The sequence below is a fragment of the Blennius ocellaris genome (assembly GCF_963422515.1).
Source record: "Blennius ocellaris genome assembly, chromosome: 13".
Lineage (NCBI taxonomy): Eukaryota > Metazoa > Chordata > Actinopteri > Blenniiformes > Blenniidae > Blennius > Blennius ocellaris.
Genome location: NC_137662.1, coordinates 24,600,408 through 24,622,025, shown reverse-complemented (window position 1 = coordinate 24,622,025; position 21,618 = coordinate 24,600,408). Strand labels below are relative to the sequence as shown.

At 46.9% G+C, this 21,618-nt stretch overlaps 1 protein-coding gene across 1 annotated transcript in view; it reads right to left on the bottom strand.

Annotated features, from left to right (window-relative positions):
- Positions 1-380: 380 nt before the first annotated feature.
- LOC308138645 (cadherin-11-like) overlaps positions 381-21,618 on the bottom strand; it is a gene marked incomplete at its 3' end in the record, with an annotated part of 72,929 nt that continues 51,691 nt past the window's right edge. Inside the window, exons 3-8 of the mRNA XM_080507859.1 lie at positions 15,700-16,045; positions 15,108-15,247; positions 13,323-13,617; positions 9,160-9,279; positions 7,419-7,586; positions 381-496 (exon numbers count right to left, since the gene is read on the bottom strand). Coding sequence (XP_080363985.1) covers positions 381-496; positions 7,419-7,586; positions 9,160-9,279; positions 13,323-13,617; positions 15,108-15,247; positions 15,700-15,838 — 978 coding nt within the window. The 5' untranslated portion in view covers positions 15,839-16,045. The remainder of the gene's footprint in view (positions 497-7,418; positions 7,587-9,159; positions 9,280-13,322; positions 13,618-15,107; positions 15,248-15,699; positions 16,046-21,618) is intronic.

The following is a 21,618-nucleotide window of genomic DNA, read 5'->3' as shown; positions in this document are numbered from 1 at the left end:
CACCCTGGGGGGGCGGGGACACACAAATAAAAGCGCAGCGTTTACTTCTGCGGCCGGCCGCCACGATTTACCGTCTGGGGGCGGAGCCACTGTCAGGGGGCGGGGCCACTGTCAGGGGGGCGGGGCCACTGTCAGGGGTGGGGTTCAATGTCAGGGGGCGGGGTCCTCTGTCAGGGGGTGGGGTCACTGTCAGGGGGTGGGGTCACTGTCAGGGGGTGGGGTCACTGTCAGAGGGCGGGGTCACTGTCAGAGGGCGGGGTCTCTGTCAGGGGGGGGGGTCACTGTCAGAGGGCGGGGTCTCTGTCAGGGGGTGGGGTCACTGTCAGGGGGTGGGGTCACTGTCAGGGGGTGGGGTCACTGTCAGAGGGCGGGGTCATCTGTCAGGGGGTGGGGTCACTGTCAGAGGGCGGGGTCTCTGTCAGGGGGGTGGGGTCACTGTCAGGGGGGCGCGGAGTCACTGTCAGGGGGGCGGGTCCACTGTCAGGGGGCGGGGTCACTGTCAGAGGGCGGGGGTCTCTGTCAGGGGGGCGGGGTCTCTGTCAGGGGGTGGGGTCACTGTCAGGGGGCGCGGGGGTCTCTGTCAGGGGGTGGGGTCACTGTCAGAGGGCGGAGTCACTGTCAGGGGCGGAGTCAACCATCCCGTCCAGAGGTCCTCACCTGCCACGATGATTATTATTTTTTTTGTTCTATTGTTTGTTTTTTTCTTGTTGTTGTTGCCGAGGTTACAACACCTGGATTTCCACAATAAGAGCGGGAAGCAGCATCGGCTTGAATAAAAAGCAAGACAAAACAACGACGACAAGGAAAAAAAACCAAAACATTTTTTTTGTTGCCAAGGACAATAACGTCCCCTGGAGCGACACCTGGATTTCCACATAAGAGCGGAAGCAGCTCGACCTTCTTCTATCTCTCCTTTGTCGCTGTCCTTCTTCTCAAACCCTTTCTTTCCACTTTCAGCTCGTCTTTCTCTCGTTTTGTCAATTACATCATTCTCCCACAGCTCTCCCTCTCTCTCTTCTCTCTCTCTCTCTCTCTCTCTCTTTCTCTCTCTCTCTCTCTCTCTCTCTCACCCTCACCCATCCCTCCCTCCCTCGTCTTCGAGCACACAGTGAACCCGTCACTTCACCATCACCATGTTTCGGTGTCGCCGGGTCATGTGACTCCGCAGTGATTCAGCCTCTCACTTTCTCTCCTCCATCCATTCTCTTGAAATCCACTCATCTCTCTCTTCCCTACTTTCACTCTCTGTCGTCTCCTCCTTTCCCCGTCCCTCCCCAAATCTCTTGGTTCACACTCGCTCCTCTTCCTCCCCCTTCTCTTCCTCCCCCCTTCTCCTCCTCCTCCATCCCTCCCCCCTCCTCCTCCTCTTCCTTCCTCCTCCACCTCTTCCTCATCCTCCCTCTTCCTCCTCCTCCTCCTCTTCCTCCTCCTCCTCCATCCCTGCCCCTCCTCCTCCTCCTCCTCCTCCTCCTCCTCCCTCCTCCTCCTCCTCCTCCTCCTCTCCTCCATCCCTGCCCCTCCCCCTCCTCCTCCTCCTCCTCTTCTTCCTCCTCCCCCTCCTCCTCCTCCTCTTCCTCCTCCTCCTCCCATCCCTGCACCTCCTCCTCCTCCATCCCTGCCCCTCCTCCTCCTCCTCCTCCTCCATCCCTGCCCCTCCTCCTCCTCTTCTTCCTCCTCCCCCTCCCTCCTCCACCTCTTCTTCCTCCTCTTCCTCCTCCTCGTCTTCCTCTTCCTCCTCCATCCCTGCCCCTCCCCCTTTTCCCTCCTCCTCCTCCTCCTCCATCATCCCTGCCCCTCCTCCTCCTCCTCCTGCTCCTCCTCCTCGTCTTCCTCCTCCCCCTCCTCCTCCTCCCTCTCCTCCTCCTCCATCCTCCCTGCCCCTCCTCCTCCTCCTCTTCCTCCTCCTCTTCCTCCTCCTCCTCCTCCCTCTCCTCCTCCGTCGTTCTATCCTCGCGGGGTCCTAAGCAGCTTAACTCGGCCGGCTCACACCTGACGAGGCCAAGCAGGTGGAGAAGCTGCGTTTATGTTTCAAGGTGGGAGGAAGTGTAAACGTCAGTTTCACAATAAAGGTGGCGGAGGAACGAGGCTCCAGGGTGTTTGACTGCGAGGAGCTGATGGACTGAAATAAAACCACATCATGAACTTATGAGAGAGTTTCAGGTCGACCTGAAACCGCCGGGTTCATATAAACAAATGTTTGTTTTTACACAATAAAACGTTAATAAGATCAGTTCATTGGAAGCCGTAAACAGTTTTCCCTGACCAGATGTATTTAATAAGACGTTTAAAGACACAGTCGCTCTTTATTGGTGTCGTAATCCTCAAGGTCTGGCAACGAATAAAACCTCAAACTAAAGACGGAGGAAGGAAAGTGAAGGAGTGAAAGATACGAAGGACAAGAAACTTCCTGAAGGATGAGACGTTCTGATCGTTTATAATCTGGTGTTAGAGGAGGAAGATGCTCTATAATCTGTGTTAGAGGAGGAAGATGCTCTATAATCTGTGTTAGAGGAGGAAGATGCTCTATAATCTGTTGTTAGCGGAGGAAGATGCTCTATAATCTGGTGTTGGAGGAGAAAGATGCTCTATAATCTGGTGTTGGAGGAGGAAGATGCTCTATAATCTGATGTTAGAGGAGGAAGATGCTCTATAATCTGGTGTTAGAGGAGAAATATGCTCTATAATCTGGTGTTAGCGGAGGAAGATGCTCTATAATCTGGTGTTAGCGGAGGAAGATGCTCTATAATCTGGTGTTAGAGGAGGAAGATGCTCTATAATCTGGTGTTAGCGGAGGAAGATGCTCTATAATCTGGTGTTGGAGGAGGAAGATGCTCTATAATCTGGTGTGGAGGAGGAAGATGCTCTATAATCTGGTGTTAGCAGAGGAAGATGCTCTATAATCTGGTGTTAGCGGAGGACGATGCTCTATAATCTGGTGTTAGAGGAGGAAGATGCTCTATAATCTGGTGTTAGAGGAGGAAGATGCTCTATAGTCTGACGTTAGAGGAGGAAGATGCTCTATAATCTGATGTTAGAGGAGGAAGATGCTCTATAATCTGATGTTAGAGGAGGGAGATGCTCTATAATCTGGATTAGAGGAGGAAGATGCTCTATAATCTGACGTTAGAGGAGGAAGATGCTCTATAATCTGACGTTAGAGGAGGAAGATGCTCTATAATCTGATGTTAGAGGAGAAATGTGCTCTATAATCTGACGTTAGACGAGGAAGATGCTCTATAATCTGGTGTTAGAGGAGGAAGATGCTCTATAATCTGGTGTTAGAGGAGGAAGATGCTCTATAATCTGACGTTAGACGAGGAAGATGCTCTATAATCTGATATCAGTTAGTTTGGCTCGTCTTTCATTTCCAATCTGAGTTTCTTATCAATAACTGGATGACGGAAGAGCGAAGAGGCCTGTGAACTTCTGCTTTTGCCGTAGATTAAAAGTATATATATTGACAGTATATATATCTACAGTATATAAATTTCCAGTATTTAACAAAACTCAGTAACCTGAACATGTGAGAAGAGCTGCTGGTTTCTTCACGTCTCGCCTCTGATGGATTTTCAGGGCAGTAAATGAAAAACGACTGATAATGAGGTGAAAGGGAGCGAATTACAGGGAGGGAGAGAGAGAGAGAGAGAGAGAGAGAGAGAGAGAGGGCGTCTGGCTGTGCCACATATACATGCATTATTTTTCTGCCTGTTTTCATTTGCTTCTTTGTTTTCCTCCCTCTATCTTTTCATCTTTGGCTCCGATTCCCTTTGTTCACTCCCGTTTTTTTGTTTTTTTTCCCCCCATTTCTTTTTCGTTCCGCGCTCGCGCTCTGCCCGACTACTAAATAAGTCATCACTGTCCTCATTCACGCCATCTGGAGACTTTTCTCGCAGGTGGTTGTGCCGCTTCTACATTTTTTTTATTTTTTTATTTATTTATTGAATTTTTTTTCCACGAGTGGCCCGCTCCACGGCATTTCGCCGTTTGTTGTGTTGCGAGCAGACGTTTTCATTCATCCCCCAGCTGCCTCACCATGTCGCTTTGAAGTGAAGTTTTCTGAGGCCCCCGTTTCCCACGGGAACGTTTTCATGTGACGGCGTAAAGCATTTGTAGCGTTTTGGTTGCGTTCTGTTGACGCGACGTCGGAGCTGCCAAGTTTTTTTTTTTTTTTTTTTTATGTTTAATTGTTCCCATTCCGTTGTCATGGAAACTCAACTTTTCTGGGACGCTTCGACTTGGTCTCCATGGAAACGGGACAACGCAACTTTTTTGAAAACGCCCCCATCTGTATGAAAACGAGGAAAGAAACCTATTTTTTTTCTGAAACGTCAACTTTTCTGAAAACGCCCCGTCTCCATGACAACGGGTGGAAAAACACAACTTTTCTGAAGTTTACTGAAGTTTACTGGTCACCATGGTAACCAGTTCTTCTGCACATGCTCAGTAGAGACAGTCAGAACAAAGTTCCCTCCGTGGTGTCCCGACTCCCCGTCCAGATCCTCTGGGACTTGGTGCTTTTATTTTGACAGTCACCATAATAACAATACAACATGGTACTTTTATTTTGACAGTCGCCGTAACAACAATCCAAACGTATTAATATTGAGAGCAAATTGTTCTCTGCCGCATGTGGAGTTGAAGTGAAGTTTATTTTGGGTATGAAATTATTCAAAAGAACAAAAGTAAATCAACACAAAACAAATAATAAGAGTGAAAAAATGCCAAAGTCTAAGTTTATTTACTCGTCGCCCTTCACCTCAAACATGAGTCACATTCTGCAGGTTGCTTAAGTACATATTCGCAAAAAATATAGATCAAAATGAACAAGAAAACGTCTTAAATGATGAGCGCCAGGCGTCTAAAACCCGTTTGCGTGAACATTATTCCTTTATTTCTCGTCTAAATCCGTCTCTTTATAATTCAACATTTTCTGAAACGTGGAGGCGATTGTTCCATTCGGGTCAGATTCTCCATGAATCACTCTTCAAAAACATGTCGGGACTCGATGTGGAGCTGGCAACTGATTATACGACACGTGTCTTTTGCTTTCAGCTTTAATTTGAAAGCTTCCCCGCCTGGTCTTGATCATTTTTCGGCTTCGGAGGGGGAAAGAGAAACGTGGCGGGACTGACAAGTCGTCCCGTCGCGACGCCGGTGAGCCGGCGGTTCGAAAGGTCAAAAGGTTTGTTTCTCCGAGAGCTGCTCCCGAGAAAAGTAGAATTACTGGAAGGAAAGGTCACCGAGAATGAAACCGGAGCGGTTTCTTAATGAATCTGGAGAGCCTCACTCTCCCTCGCCACTAGGGGGCGGCGACTATAGGATCCAGGCGCCCACATTAGGTAAACGACGTCTCTGATCTCGCATTCAAATGTAAAAAAACTGAATTTTATTGGATTATTTTTAAATAACAATAAAAACCTTTCAAGAGTTTAAGTTTTTTTAGGGAATAACAATGAACACAACTTTTGACTTTGGTCTCAGTGGAAATAATAAAAACACAAGTGGAGGTATTGAAGAATTACCCTGTAATTAAGTATTCTTAATATATTTGTATTAATATGACAAGTTGCTCTGATACACTGATATACGTACATATCCCTTTGTTAATAATCTAAATGTGTCCTATAAAAATATACACTTACACACAATAAGTAGTCTTTATCCAAGTGTACCAACACTTGTACCTACTTTTATACACATGAGTCACATTTGTAATTTTAACAGGCCTGAAAGGAGGAAGGAAGAAGTAAAACTTCCTCTTCTCCAATATCCAACAGTTCCATTTTTATCATTCTGTATTCTCAACATCTCGTTTCAAATAAGTATAATCTATTCTCTTTTACGCCAGAAACTACAAAATGCCTCACGTTTCACTGTATTTTTGACCCGGAGATCTTTGCACCAACAGAATTAACGTCACAAAGCCCTTTGAAGATGTTTCCTCAAGAACATCAAAGCCGTTCAAAACAACAATCAGGGACACAAATTGTTGTTGTTGCCATCCCACCCAGATTTCTATTAATCCATTGGCGACCCTCTCTGTCCTGCGATCAACAAATAAAACGCTCAGAGAGATCAAAAGGTCGCGGAGGCAGTAAACAATCGCGGCCTGGTCTTTGATGACAAAGCGGCTTATCGAGCAGTTACCGATTTACGCAACGTGCTTCCAACATATGTTTCAGCGTTCGCTCATCCGTCGTTATATGAAAACAACATATGGACAATGGGGGAGGGGGGGGTGGTTAGGTGGGGGGGGGAGGGGGGTTCTTCCCGGAGCGGGAAGAGCTTTGAGACGCGGGAAACACCGAAAACCTCCACCATCCCTTCAAATCTCTCCCTCACTGCTTCTCTGTCTTTTCTCGCCTTTTCAGCTTCTCCACAGGCTAAATCCTCATCCCTCATCTCTCTCTCTCTCTCTCTCTCTCTCTCTGTCTTTTTGTTTTTTGTTTAGCTTTTTTTCCCTCCCCCTCGATCCGCCGTCTTCCCTCCATCCAGTCCTGCAGCCTCTCGGCTGAGTCTCTGCCAGAAGTTGCTCAGCTCAGAGGTACAGGAGCGAAGAAGAAGATACAGGCAGGCAGAAAGACTTTGTGAATAGGAACGACTGGGCGAAGGGGGATAAAGGAGAGATTTAGAGCGAAGGGCTGAACAGGAGGAAGACCCCGGGAAACATCAAAGCTTCAGTTCCCTTCCATCGGTTGAAGCAGGATTTGGAGTCGATACGTCAACGATTCCTAAACCACGAGCTACATTTTGACGTATGGACAACGTTAACATGAAGTCCAGTAAACTCTCTGTCATCGATCTTATAGATTGACCATCAGAAAGATGGTGAGAGATGGCGACTCGGGGAAATCGGCAATTCAACAGATCAACACAAACCCCAACACTCAGTAACGAGACCATTAAGAACCTTCATCTATTTTATTGTTTTACTCATCTTTCGTGTCCTTTTCCACACGACAATCGGTGGAGGACTGATGGACACGAGAAAGAACTGGACGCTTCACGCCGAAGGTCCAACACTGACTCCGATCAGTGGAGTAGGGCGATGAGGAGGTAGGGTCAGGTAATTAGAGTACGAGCTCGGCTCATGGAAGTAGTGTGATTGACCGGTAGCTACGTGGAGACGTGGAAGAGTAATTACCATCGGAAAGGGGTTTGTTGGTGGGCGAAGGCGGAACGACGGAGGGAAGGACATCGGTGTGTTGGGTATTAGGACAGGATGTAGGTCATAGAAGGAAAGAAGTAATAAGGTCAATTGGAAGATGGAGAGTTTGGAAAATAGGTCAGTGGGTTGAGACGGCAGGTAGAAATGGAGGGAAGTCAATAATACTCGGTAGTACCGACGGACTTCAGTCAGTACCTGTTAAAGTACCAAATTCAGTAGAGAGTTTGAGGGAAGTCGACTGTTTACTCACTCTGTGGAAACTTCGGGGGATTGTCGTTGACGTCCGTGAGCGTGATCTTGACCTCGGTGGTTCCGGAAAGCCCCCCCATGTGGCCGCCCATGTCTTTGGCCTGGATGACGACGTCGTACTCCTGCCTTGCCTCGCGGTCCATGTTGGGCAAGGCGGTTCGGATGATTCCTGAACACACACACACACACACACGTGGGGTTCGTGAGGCTTCGCGTGGTGGCCGAGCGCGTACGGTGTCTGGAACAAGTCGTCTTTAAGTGCCTTTGAGCTTCACTCCGGCAGGAAGTGGCTCTTTGATGTACCACTTTCATGTTATCGCGGTTTTCAGTTAGGGTTTGCTCCGTGAAAAAGTTCGGAAAAGGTTTTTTTGTTTCAAGTACTTTAAAGAAAATCGTCGCCACTCGTTCTAAAGGGAAAAAAAACCCAACTAAAAACCAGAGTTGAACATTTGTGGAGTCTTATTTTATTTTAATCTATTTCAAGCCCCAGTAATCTTTTCTTTCTGCTCAATTCATCAACCGACACTTTCCCTCCACCATCTTTCTCCACGTGTCTCGTCGCAGCGTCGGGGAGGCTTTCTGCTGTCATATTATGCCAAGAGTGTGTGTGTGTGTGTGTGTGTGTGTGTGTGTGTGTGTGTGTGTGTGTGTGTGTGTGTGTGTGTGTGTGTGTGTGTGTGTGTGTGTGTGTGTGACAGCATGAAAAGCTGATAATCTCCAAACCAATTAGAAATGTGAGCTATGGATTGGAGCCAGTCAAATACCCAACACCGGTTTGATTAGCCAGATTTACTCAGCCCAAATCTCTCTCTCTCTCTCTCTCTCTACCCCTCTCTCTCTCTACCCCTCTCTCTCTCTCCCTCTCCCTCTGTCTCCCTCTCTCTCTGTCTCTCTCTCTCTCTCTGTCTCTCTCTCCCTCTCATTTTCCGGTTTTATTCTCTTTTCTAACCTTGCTTTCACACCCCTCTCTCTCTCTCTCTCTCTCTCTCTCTCTCTCTCTCTCTCTCTCTCTCTCTCCCCCCCCCCTCTCTCCCTCTCTCTCTCTGACCTCACATAGCCCCCCCCCCCCCGTCCTCACATCCAATTTCGTCTTTTCTCAATGCAAACCGAAACACCAGGATCCTCCGGGGAACTTTCTTTTTACTCGCCAATTTCAGTAGGAAGTGATGCGCCGTCACACGAACCTCGCAGCAGCAGAGGAACATACAGCAGGAAGCTCCCGACTCTTTACAACCACCATTTAAAAAAAAATTTTTTTTTTTTTTTACAAGACGCCCGGCGGACACGGGAGGACAAAGTCTTGTCGTCTGAACAATTTCACGCAGAAATCACATATTCCTTTTCCCCACAATAGTTAAGTCGCGTATTTTAAATGGAAGATTTACTATTATAAATTTTTTTTTTAACAGCATCAGTCCAGAGGAGCGACTCAGGAGGTTTCAGGTTCGATTCCCCGTCTGCCCCCCGTGGAATTCTCTTTACAGCAGAAACACGTGTCAAAGTCAAACAAATGCGGAGCAAACGTCTCTTTGTAAAACGTATGAATGTCGTCAGTGAGTGTATTTGTGGGCCGCTGCTGATAAAGCTTAATTATTACAATTAACTACAAGTGACTTTGTTTCAACACAAGTGCTTGGAAGTTTTGAGGATAAAAAAATGATCCGCTTCGCGACCGGAGCTCAGATGAAGCCGTGGTGGGAAGGTTCTTGATGTTCTGGCCGGTGGGTTGCAGGTTCAGTTACCCGTCTGCGGCTCCACGGAGAAGTAGGGCTGCCCCTGCAGGATGCTGTACACCAGCCGCGCGCTGTTGCCGTACGTCGGGTCGTCGGCGTCCGTGGCCGTCACCTGCATCACCGACGTACCTGGAGGGACGGGAAACGAGAAGGGATGGGAAAAAAACACCAAAAAAAGTTTATAAAAAACACCCTCCCCTTCCTTCCACTGCCCCGAGAGGCCGGCCGCCGCCATTATTTCCCCGCGTTTCATCATCGTCTGGCGGGAAACAACCTCGTCTCCAATTTCAGGTCGTTTTCACGTTTGAAATAATAAAAGCCTCCGAGCGCCGGCGGACTTCGCCAAGCTCGGGATTAACGGGGAAAGAAAGAAAAAAACCTTGTGAAGCCCTTCAGAATAATCTGAGAGACTCACGCCGGCTGAGCCGCAAACGTCCCTGGGAAAAAAAAAAGTAAGGATCCGCCGACACCACTTTTTTTTAAAGGACAAGTACAAAAAAAACCCCCCAAATTTATTTTTTTTGTCGATACCAAGTACTTACAATGCGTAGTGGGGTTTTTTTTTATGCTAGTGTTGACCGAGTTCTATGTTTAGCTTGTAGCATGTAGCATGTAGCATATAGCCTGTAGCATATAGCCTGAAGCATGTTGCATATAGCCTGTAGCATTTAACATGTAGCATATAGCCTGAAGCATGTAGCATATAGCCTGTAGCATGTAGTATATAGCCTGTAGCATATAGCCTGTAGCATGTAGTATATAGCCTGTAACATATAGCCTGTAGCATGTAGCATGTAGTATATAGCCTGTAACATATAGCCTGTAGCATGTAGCATGTAGTATATAGCCTGAAGCATGTAGCCTGTAGCATGTAGTATATAGCCTGTAGCATATAGCCTGTAGCATGTAGTATATAGCCTGTAACATATAGCCTGTAGCATGTAGTATATAGCCTGTAGCATGTAGTATATAGCCTGTAGCATATAGCATGTAGCATGTAGCCTGTAGCATATAGCCTGTAGCATGTAGCCTGGCCCTATACAGGTATCAGTAGAAGCGAGCTTGAGCGGTTTGTCTTTGCGTCGTTGTCGATAGATCTGCAATTGTCGCCGCGTGATACTTGAGGAAGGATCAGCAGTGATACTTTCACCTGAGTCGTCGCCGCTCGTCAGCAGAAATCGTTCTCGACGCCGCCGAGTGTGAAAGTTGTTGAATTGTTTGCCCGGCGCGCCGCGGGGAGATTTAACGCCCCAAACGAGACGACGGGAATCTGAAAGCTGTTTCTTCTTGTTCCGCTTTCTCTGTCGGTTTGAATTTTCACGTAATGAAGGATTTTTTATTTTTTGTTTGTTTGTTATTAAATTGTTTGAAGCCTCTTTTAGCTTCTTATTGGAAATAAATAATCGCTTGGCGCTCATTTTCATTGCATCCAGCAGGTGGTGCACATGTTTGTAACTGCATTAGTTCAATTTCAATATCTGCTTTTGCATCTTTTCATTTGACTCAATGAGTCGGTTGTATTACATTTTCTTGCGAAAAAGAGTAAAACTGCAGCTGCCGGGTTTATTATTATTATTTTTATTATTTTAAACATATCTTTATTGTTTTTTATCTTCATATAACAACATCCAACAATATAAAACATATGGCAGTGAAAATAATAATGAAGATAATAATAAAGATAGTATAGTGAAGGTAAATAAATTCAATGTCCGAATCAGGTAAATAATTAAAATGATAAATTAAACCAGCTAATTAGTCAACAAGTTAACGAGCACTAAATGAAAATATAATAAAATAATAAAATAAAATAATTAAATTAAATTAATCACCTAAAATAATAACATAAAAAATCTATTAATATGAATAATATTCTTCATATAGGTTACATCGTACACCCTCAACAAATGAAAACATTTTTTCCTCGTCACCTCGCTTCCACGCTTCCTGAAGTATCTTCCAAATGTCAAATTCAGGAAACTCGATGTAAAGTAATTGAACCAGTGGTTAAAAGACGGGCAGCCCACATCCTCAGAACATAATGTACTACAGCGTTTGTCCTGCCGGGTTCCTTACTGAGCCGGTGTGGCGCCCGCCGCCAACCAAGCGTGCTATTTTCTTATGTTGAGTGTCGTTCCAGGTGAATTTTCCCCCCAGAATTAGCACGGGGAGCCTCTGGTCTGCATGAAAAGCACCGATTCAGTGTGAAAATTGGTCCCGACTGCAGCTTTTCTCCGGGTCTCTTCTCTTTGATTGCGGCTGAAGTGACTCGAGCTCTGAGCAGAAAGCAGCCTGAGCGCGGCTCATTCACCGCTCTTTTCTTAACCGTCCATTCAGAGAGGGGGGGATTTCTCGATTTCTTTTTTTTAAAGACGTTCTTCCAGGCTGCCAGCGCGGTTCGATTCAGGTCAGCCTTGACGAGGCCGGACGCTCCGAGAACGCCTCGTTTTCAAGAAAGAAAATCTCTTAACCGAGTGAGAAACTGCGGCTACGGAGACTCCCAAGGATGTTTTCTCACGCCACAATTCTGCCGGGTTTGTTTTTCTTTCTTTCTCTCCTTTGAGAAACTTTAAAGAAACAACCACTTATATCGATACCGGGGTATCGGTATCGGTGGTATCGGTGGTATCGGTGCATCTCCACAAACGCCTCTTTCAGCCCCTCCACTCCTCTCCTCACCTCTTCCCCCGGTCACATTTCAGTCCGTATTAATAATGGATGACCAAAAGGCTGTTGAGCAGAGAAACAACACGAGGGATGGATTCAATCAGCGGCAGCGGGTTGACCCGTCAGAATTATCTCTGATAATCGTGTTACACGTGGGATGGAAGCAAACCCGCTGCACATTTGATGCTTTTAGCGCAGTGATTCCCAACTGGGGGGGGTTGGGATATCGTTTTTTGATGTATTAAAAAAAATCGACGAGTCAGCATTTTGCTCATTTATGTCACAAAACTAAGAATTGTAAGCCATTAATGGCACTTAGTCCATTAAATGTAGTATAATGTAAATATACATTCTCGCAATAGCAACTTCACACTGTTCCCTATTTATTTATTATTAATATATGTGAGTGTGTATGTGTATATAATATCTGATACTTGCGATATTGCACTTCTGGTTAGATGCTAAACTGCATTCCGTTACATTTGTAATGACAATAAAGTTGAATCTAATCTAATATACATTATTTATAATGTACATATTTAAATGTGCCTGCCGAGGCACAAGTGGTACTTTGTTGATACTTTTGACTTTTCCCACTATTACTCCCATATTACATATAAATATTATCTCTCTGACACACACACACACACACACACACACACACACACACACACACACACACACACACACACACACACACACACAATTATGTCACTGTTCCACCTTACCTTGTAGTGGCAGTATGGAGAGATTACGAGTTGTTATTTACCAGTTGTTTATTAAAGATTCTCTAGTTTTAAGTGACCGTATAAAAGAGTTGTGAGGCTACAGGCGTGTCCAACGTGAACACCCTGTCTGCAATATACACAAAGGTACGGAGAAAGAAACATGGCGGCGCGTCGGGATAAAGACGAAACGGTCGAAGACGAATCGGTCAAAGACGAATCGATCGAATGACGAATCGGTCGAAGACGAATCGGTCAAAGACGAATCGGTCAAAGACGAATCGGTCGAAGACGAATCGGTCGAAGACGAAACGGTCGAAGACGAATCGGTCGAAGACGAATCGGTCGAATGACGAATCGGTCGAATGACGAATAAAGAGTGTACAGAGAGAGCGACAATCTATTGTTTCATTGAGTTAATGAATCAAATTAGAGCTGAATTCGCCTTTTTGGGGTGAAAAATGTGTCCAATGAAAGTCCAAACACCCTAAAAAAGTTCGTCAGAAAAGGAAGTTATCGCGGCGGAATAGAACTAAGAAACTGGACTTCACGCGTTGCGTTACGAAGAATCAACCTAGTCTATTTCCATTGCCCCTCTGAATTCGCCTTTTGGGGTGAAAAATGTGTCCAATGAAAGTCCAAACACCCTAAAAAAGTTCATCGTCAGAAAAAAAGGAAGTTATCACGGCGGAATACAACTAAGAAACTGTACTTACGAAGAATCAACCTAGTCTATTTCCTTTGCCCCCTCTACTACTTCCTGTTTCGGTCTCCACTCACCAACGTTGGACATCTCGGGCACCCTGGCGTAGTACGGCCCGTGCAGGAACTCGGGAGGATTGTCGTTGATGTCCTGGACCTTCACGATGAACTCGGACGGCGGCTCCAGGGGCTTGTTGGTGTCCCGGTCCACGGCCTGGGCCGTCAGGGTGTACTGCGCCTGCTCCTCGCGGTCCAGCGTCTTGGTGGCGTGGATGTTGCCCGTCTTGTCGTCGATGACGAAGATGGTGCCCGCCCCCTCGCCGGACAGGATGTACTTTATGTTGCCTTTGCCCGAGTCCACGTCCGAGTGGAGCTGAGCACAGAGCAGGACGCCGCGGGTCAAGATTCAGCGGCGGCAACATCTGGAGTTCATATTTCACGTAACTTAAAGTCCCAGTGAAATGTAAAACACTACTTTGCAAAAAAAAACGATAGTTGGGGTTCTACTTGTAAGGTTCCTCCGACTCTGCCCCACCACTGTTGTCGTATAACAAAGTTATTTGAATTTTGAATCTCCAGCCAATGAAATCGGGGGAATCCTTCTTCTTGGTGGGCGGAGCCTATGTGTGACATCACGAGTTGTGCAGATCTCCATCTGTTGTGTTTATATCGGCTTGTTTCCTCTTAAATATCAGAGTTTTTACAGTGTTTTGAAGTTATAGTCGGCGTTTTATGAGCCTTGATGAAAGATTGAGCCTGGAAGAGACCGAGAGAGGAGAAAAGGAGCTCAGGTGGCGGGAGCCGCTAGCTCGCGCGGCGGGAATGGCTAGCTCGGGCGGCTAGTAGACGATCAAGTAATACCTGGACTCATCTTCAGTGATTCTGCGCAGTCGGAAAAGCGCTTCTACATGATCCAGGAAGCCGGTCGTTCTGCCAAAAGTCAGGAGCCTCAAAGCCTCAAAGGTGAAAAGTGGCGGCTGCTGAGGCGAGGAGACGAGGACGAATGGAGGACGAAGCGTCTTCTGCTTCCTCAAACATGTTCCAGACGGGGTCACCGATGGCAGAACCACCTTCTGTGTCTTCTTCATCAATCACTGGGTTTGAAATGACCATGATGATGAAATATGGTTCAATTCAGCCTCTTCGTGGTCAAAACTCTGATCCTCCATAATGTAAACACAACTTGGGCGTGTGCACAACTCGTGATGTCACTCTATTATTGTCAGAAGCTCCGCCCAGCAGTGGAAATAGCGCCGTTTATCGGCTATTTTCCCGCAGATTGCCGTGTTTTAACATTTTACCCTTGGACCAGTTAGCATAAAAAGGATCCTAGAAGCGACAGCAGAGTGTCTTGGAGTCGACTTTTCATTTCACTGGGACTTTAAGGAGAAAACCAGCGAGGGTGCGAGAGGGAGGACCGGCAGTCGCTCCGGTTCTACTTGTCAAACCCACAAAAGGAAAAGACGCCGGCAGACTGAAATACACGGCGCGAGATGTTCACCGTTCATCGAGCACTGATAAGAAAGATTTAGAGCCCACAGCGTCCCAACATTCAATTAAACTCTGGCGCTGCCTTCGCGGCCCTTAAAAACTATGAGATATGAGCGTTGTAAACATGGTTCTGTTGTCGGTGTGGAACCCGCTGCTCAGGTTTGAGCGATGGCGTTGCTGTAGTGGGCCGGGAGCGCCACCAATCATCTGCAGCCGTGACGGCCAACAATGACCTCTTTCTCTTTCTCTGACAAACGGCGGAATCACGTCGGGGGTTTTTTTTTTATCGGTGCCTACCGATCGCCCCCCCCCGTGGTTTGATTCCAGTAATTCCAGCAGGAGATGGTCTCCATTGGCCGCGGTCATACTCACCCTGCCCACCAGCACCGGGTCGGGGCCGGTGTACTCCTCGATGACGAAGAACTGGTTCCAGACCCAGCCTCGTTTGGACCGGTGCAGGACCTGCCCCTCTTTCCCCGCCCGCTGCCGGTGTCGGTGCAGCGACGCGTGACCTGGTAGAACGGCAAAGCGCTTCGTTAGACATCCGGTATGTCGGTGGAAGTAATAATAATAATAATAATACGTCTGGGAGGAGTTGGAAATGTAAAAGGTTCAAGCCTCCAAACCTGCCGACCCTGAACTCTGTTTATTTAAAGTGTCTCTGCTCTGGAGACGCCGGCCGGCGGGACTGTGGCGCCCCCCAGAGGCCAGTCTGAGGCCCCCCAGAGGCCCGTCTGAGGGCCCCCAGAGGCCCATCTGATGGCCCCCAGAGGCCAGTCTGAGGCCCCCCAGAGGCCAGTCTGAGGCCCCCCAAGAGGCCAGTCTGAGGCCCCCCACAGGCCAGTCTGAGGCCCGTCTGAGGCCCCCAAGAGGCTAGTCTGAGGCCCCCCACAGGCCAGTCTGAGGCCCGTCTGAGGCCAGTCTGAGGCCCCCCAGAGGCCAGTCTGAGGCCCGGCCGTCCTACCTGGATGTCTGTGTCTGTGGCCCCTCTGATCCAGAGAGTCGTTTCCCCTCCGGGTCCCCAGCGCGACGCCGCACAGCGCAGAGAGTCCCAGCAGCACCAGGAAGGCCCTGAGCGGCCTCTTCGTCCTCGTCGTCGTCATCGTCGGCCCCTACCCTCTGGTTCCTCTCAGTGGAGCGCCGCTCCCACCGAGGCCGTCCCGCGGTGCTCCTAGCGAAATGTTGTTGACGAGCGGCGGCTAGTTCATTAGCTGCCGATGCTCATCCCCGGCTGGAGCCTCGCTGGTTCCCACTTCGCCGAACCGTCTCCTTCCCCCGGACTATTTGACGTTCTCGTCCAGCTGGAGGGCCTGAAACACAGAACCAGACGAGGAGCCTCAGTCGGTGACGCCACCATTCTTAAAACTACCCTAAAAAAAAAAAAAAAAAAAACCCAAAACAAAATTCAGGTCCTGCAAACAAATAAATCTCTATAAAAGTGACGAGTGCAAGTCGGAGGTCTGACTTGTTAAACACTCGTCTGTGTTCATTTGCGCGACGCTGCCTTGCCCATTAGCTCCGATTCAATTAGACACAGGCTGATTCACAGCGAGACGGACGGCTCATGGAGCACCGGGTCACCGTGTGGCTCCATTTTCCGCTCTTCAGAAGAAGAAGAGGGAGAGAAAACTTGAGAAAGTGATTAAGAGTCATTAACGGGAGACGTTGTGCGAAAGCGTCAACCGTCCCGGAGCCACGGAGCAAAGAGTGCAGCCAAGGACGGATGTCAGCAAGGTGCCTGGGGGGCCAGTTTAATGAACAGTTTGGTGATGAATTCTACAAAAGGCAACAAGAGCGTCAAATAATCCTGCGAACCAAATAAAACGTCCCCTTCAGTGTCCTCGTCTCCTGATGAATCACAGTAATATTTTTCTTTCATGTAAAATCAATAACGTGTGGAACATGTAGGTTTTTCTTTTTCTTTTTTTGCCTTGCAATACCACCCCGTGCCACAAGGTGGTACAGTGAGCTGTGTTTTGCACGTCGGCGGTTCAAGTGAAAATACACAGCGACTCGCCACCTCATCACTGCCACATTTTGACTCTGGAGGGGAATTTGTGTGGGAACTAGAAGTTTTAATTGATGTTTTTGCACCTGAATTGTCCCGATCGGGACGTTGTACGAAGTCCGCTGCCGTCAGGGCCGCAAAAGATTTATCTCACTAAACTCCAAACTTTTCCTTCAGGATTCTTTGTCCAAATGTTTGAAATTTAGCCACAAAGTGAAGCGACTTGAGGAAAACTCAACTTTTTAGACACTGCTCAGGGCGAACTTCCTGAAAACGCTAGAACTTTATTACTTTTTTTTTTTGTTCTTGAAACTATTGGTGATGCTTTTCTCTTCCCCCCCCGAAAGGTCTTACTGGTCTTACTGGTCGTCCAACCTTCCCGATCACAAGCTCACTTCTCTAAAGATCGTGAAAATAAAGGGTTGTTTTAAGAGAATCGCAGACGTTGCAGTTCTTCGTCAGCGGTCAACCACCAAGTGTTGACAGTTAATCCCACACTGGCTCTTAATCTGGCTAATTAGACTGATATCTCTTTGTGTGTGTGTGTGTGTGTGTGTGTGTGTGTGTGTGTGTGTGTGTGTGTGTGTGTGTGTGTGTGTGTGTGTGTGTGTGTGTGTGTGTGTGTGTGTGTGCGACAGTGACTCAAAATCACCTACAAAAAATATATGATTAAATTACAGGAACACATCTCATTATGTTTATTTTTCTTAAAAATCTGTTTGGAATTCGATTTGTTTTTTCACCTCCCCCCCCCCCCCAAGTCATTTAACTCAGTGAAGAAAATAAACCACAATCTGTTCTTCCAAGTTGTCACTCGTAGGTGAAATTAAACTTCAAAAGTAGTCTGCAAAACAAAAACAACGTGGGAAAGACAATTAGAAGCCGGGCTGAGCACTGGATGTGACACCTGCTACGCCGAATCTATTAACAGACTCTCACACTGTCATTTAGGCGTCAAGTTGAGTGTCAGATTTATTTAACAAGTAAAAAAAAAATAAAAAAATAAATAAAATAAAGCCGGTCCAAAATAAATTGCTTTCCCCGGCGCCCCGATTCTACCGCCTCAGGTCTGCTATTATTCATCAGGAGGAAAAGAGAGGGAGGGAAAAGGAAAAGAAAGAGGCTGTCAGATTCGTGTCGAGTCAGACACATAAAGAGCATTAATAACAAAAATGGATTGATGGCGGAGTGACGGAGTGACGGCTCCCAAACGCTCGGTGTGTCTGCCAACGCCACCACAAAGAAGTGACCCCTCCCCCGCTAGCAGAGTACAACAAAGTAAGTCCGTGGAATTACTTTCCCACCTGATCGGGGGAATAAGAAATAAATAAAACAACAAAACGGCACAGAAGCATTCTGTCCTTTGACGTTCTTCTCTTGTTTTTTTTTTAAAAAAGTGAGTAAAAGGAATCGTTGCGCGACGTCGATGAAGACGAGTTCATACGGGGATCAGAAACAGACAGGAAGGGGCGGGGCTTGTGGAGCGGCAGCGTCACAGAGTCTCGGGGTAAATGATGTCAGATCCATGAAGGTTATATATAAACACACGCCAGAGTGTGGGTAGGGGTAGGGTTACGTCATCTTTTTTTTCAACAGATGATTGTCTTTGCCGACGAGCCGGGGTTTTAGAATTTCCCCACTCTGGGACCCGTGTAAAAAATTTTTTAAAAATAAAACGTCTTTGTGAAACAGCAGTTTTTTTGTTGTTTTTAAAAAAATTCAGCATTGACTTTCCTCCTCAAACCAAACTCCCGCCGCAGCCGTGACTTCGCAATCAACTTGAGCCAGTGTTTGCTGACGACCACCGGCTCTATATTGCGTCGGCGCGAAGCAAAGGGGAGATCAAAGAGGGGAGATCAAAGAGCTGATTCCGTTTCGTCCTAGCGTTTTCTCCAGAACACAAATCCGACCAGACGATTTCACATGTCGACTTTGTCTGAGATTTACTCGAGAAGCTTTTTCGCTTTTTTCCCCTATTTGCATGCCGGATGAATCGGCTGCACACTTCGCGCACACGCTTGCAGTCACATGAACGTAGACGGATATCTGACGGCGTGTTGAGACGGTTTAACGCCGGACGGCACTGACTCACCGTTTAATGCACACGTGTGGCGTTTCTGAGGATATGTTAGCCTGCAGCACATGTCACGCTGCCTTTTGGCTTTATATATATATATATATACTTTTTTTTTAGACCCTGCCGCTCTGACCTCCGTGTGACACACACACACTGAAACACACACGGTGTGGAAGTGTGTGTGTGCAGCTTCTCTCTAATGTTGGCCAATGAATCACAGCAGTCTGCGCCAACACTTGACTCAGGGGTTCACAGCATCGCCGCGAACCCAGGGGAGTGATTCATACACACACACACACACACACACACACACACACACACACACACACACACACACACACACACACACACACACACACACACACACACACACACACACACACACACGCTGCAGTGCTCTAATGTGACTCTTGAGTCATGTATCCAGACAGAGGAAGCCGTCCGGCAAAAGGCTCTCCGGCCCTGGGGAGTCATTACCACCGTCTGCTCCTGTGCTGCAGAGTCCTGCGTCCCGCACAGACGTCGGAGGACTTAGCAGCTCCGCGGGAGCTCGCAGAGTGGGGGGGGTGGGGGGTGAGGTGGGGGGGGTGGGGGGGTGAGGTGGGGAGGTGGGGGGGCCTCGCCACCCACAATCAATATCCATTTAGTTGGTGAGACCATCAAACTTCATCAAACAAACACAAATCTTGTGTAGAAGTCGACACTGGAGACAGTTGAGAGACACTCTAGAGACACTCTGGAGACACTCTGGAGACAGTCTAGAGACACTCTGGAAATACTAGAGACACTCTGGAGACAGTCTGGAAATACTAGAGACACTCTGGAGACACTCTGGAGACAGTCTAGAGACACTCTAGAAATACTAGAGACACTCTGGAGACAGTCTGGAAATACTGGAGACAGTCTAGAGACACTCTAGAGACACTCTGGAGACAGTCTAGAGACACTCTAGAGACACTCTGGAGACAGTCTAGAGACACTCTAGAGACACTCTGGAGACAGTCTAGAGACACTCTGGAAATACTAGAGACACTCTGGAGACAGTCTGGAAATACTGGAGACAGTCTAGAGACACTCTGGAAATACTGGAGACACTCTGGAGACACTCTGGAGACACTCTGGAAATACTGGAGACACTCTGGAGACACTCTGGAGACACTCTGGAAATACTGGAGACAGTATAGAGACACTCTGGAGACACTCTGGAAATACTGGAGACAGTCTGGAGACCCTCTGGAGACACTCTGGAAATACTGGAGACAGTCTAGAGACACTGGAGACACTCTGGACACGACTGCACATGATGCAGCAAATAGTTCTTCTGCACATGTCCACATTATTTGAGGGACAATTTTTGGGACAACAAAGTGTCTTGGCAACAACCTTTTCCCCGATATAATAATATCACGATGCTACTTGGCAACATTGTCTGTGTTTTGTTATTTTTTGTTTCTTGGCTATAATGTCTCAGCAATTCTTGGCAAAAGTGTTTTCGAAAAATAGTTTTCTAAATAACTTTTGTTTTTTTTTTAAAACATCTCTTGCCAACAAAGTTTCTTATCAACGATGTAACAATGTTTCTGACGTTTCCGAAAACAAAGTGTCTTGAGGACAATGTAACTACTTTTTACACAACAATGTAACTTTATCTCCAATATGATAATGGAACAATGTAACTTTATCTCCAATATGATAATTGAACAATGTAACGTTATCTTCAATATGATAATGGAACAATGTAACTTTATCTTCAATACGATAATGTAACAATGTAACTATCTTCAATGCGATAATATAACAATGTAACGTTATCTTCAATATGATAATGTAACAATGTAACTTTATCTTCAATACGATAATGTAATAATGTAACTTTATCTTCAATACGATAATATAACAATGTAACGTTATCTTCAATATGATAATGTAACAATGTAACTTTATCTTCAATATGATAATATAACAATGTAACTGTATCTTCAATAAGACAATGTAACAATTTAACTTTATCTTCAATATGATAATATAACAATGTAACTGTATCTTCAATAAGACAATGTAACAATGTAACTTTATCTTCAGTACGATAATGGAACAATGTTTCTTGAGGTGAGAAACAGTTGCTGACTCCTGTAAAAAAAAAAAGAAAAAAAAGAAAAGTCCTTTTATGGGGTTTTTCTTTGGGTTCCTCTGTAAATTCAAGTGTGTAAAAACAAGCATTAAAATGAGAAAGAGACGGAGGAGGACGTTTCAGGCTTGACCTGACTTTGCTCCTTTTCTTTTTCTTTTTCTTTTTTCTACATTCTGCTCAACTTTCCCTCGTCTCGCCGGGTCGGCGGCAATAAAGGTGATTCATTCATGTATGAATGTGATCTATGTCCCCCACCTCTACCTTCCCTGCACTGCCGGGTGTGTGGGGCTGCAAAGGTACGTGTGTGTGTGTGTGTGTGTGTGTGTGTGTGTGTGTGTGTGTGTGTGTGTGTGTGTGTGTGTGTGTGCGTGTGTGTGTGTGTGTGTGTGTGTGTGTGTGTGTGTGTGTGTGTGTGCGTGTGCGTGTGCGTGTGTGTGTGTGTGTGTGCGTGTGCGTGTGTGTGTGTTAGGAAAACAATGCTCTCTCTGTGCCTCCTGTGAACGCCTCTCACAAAAGGAATAATATGTATTTGCAGGGAGGAGAGGAGAGGAGGAGGGGAGGAGGGGGGAGGAGGAGGGAAGAGGAGAGAGGAGAGAGCAGAGGAGGGGAGGAGAGGAGAGGAGGGGAGGGGAGGAGAGGAGAGGAGGGGAGGGGAGGAGAGGAGAGG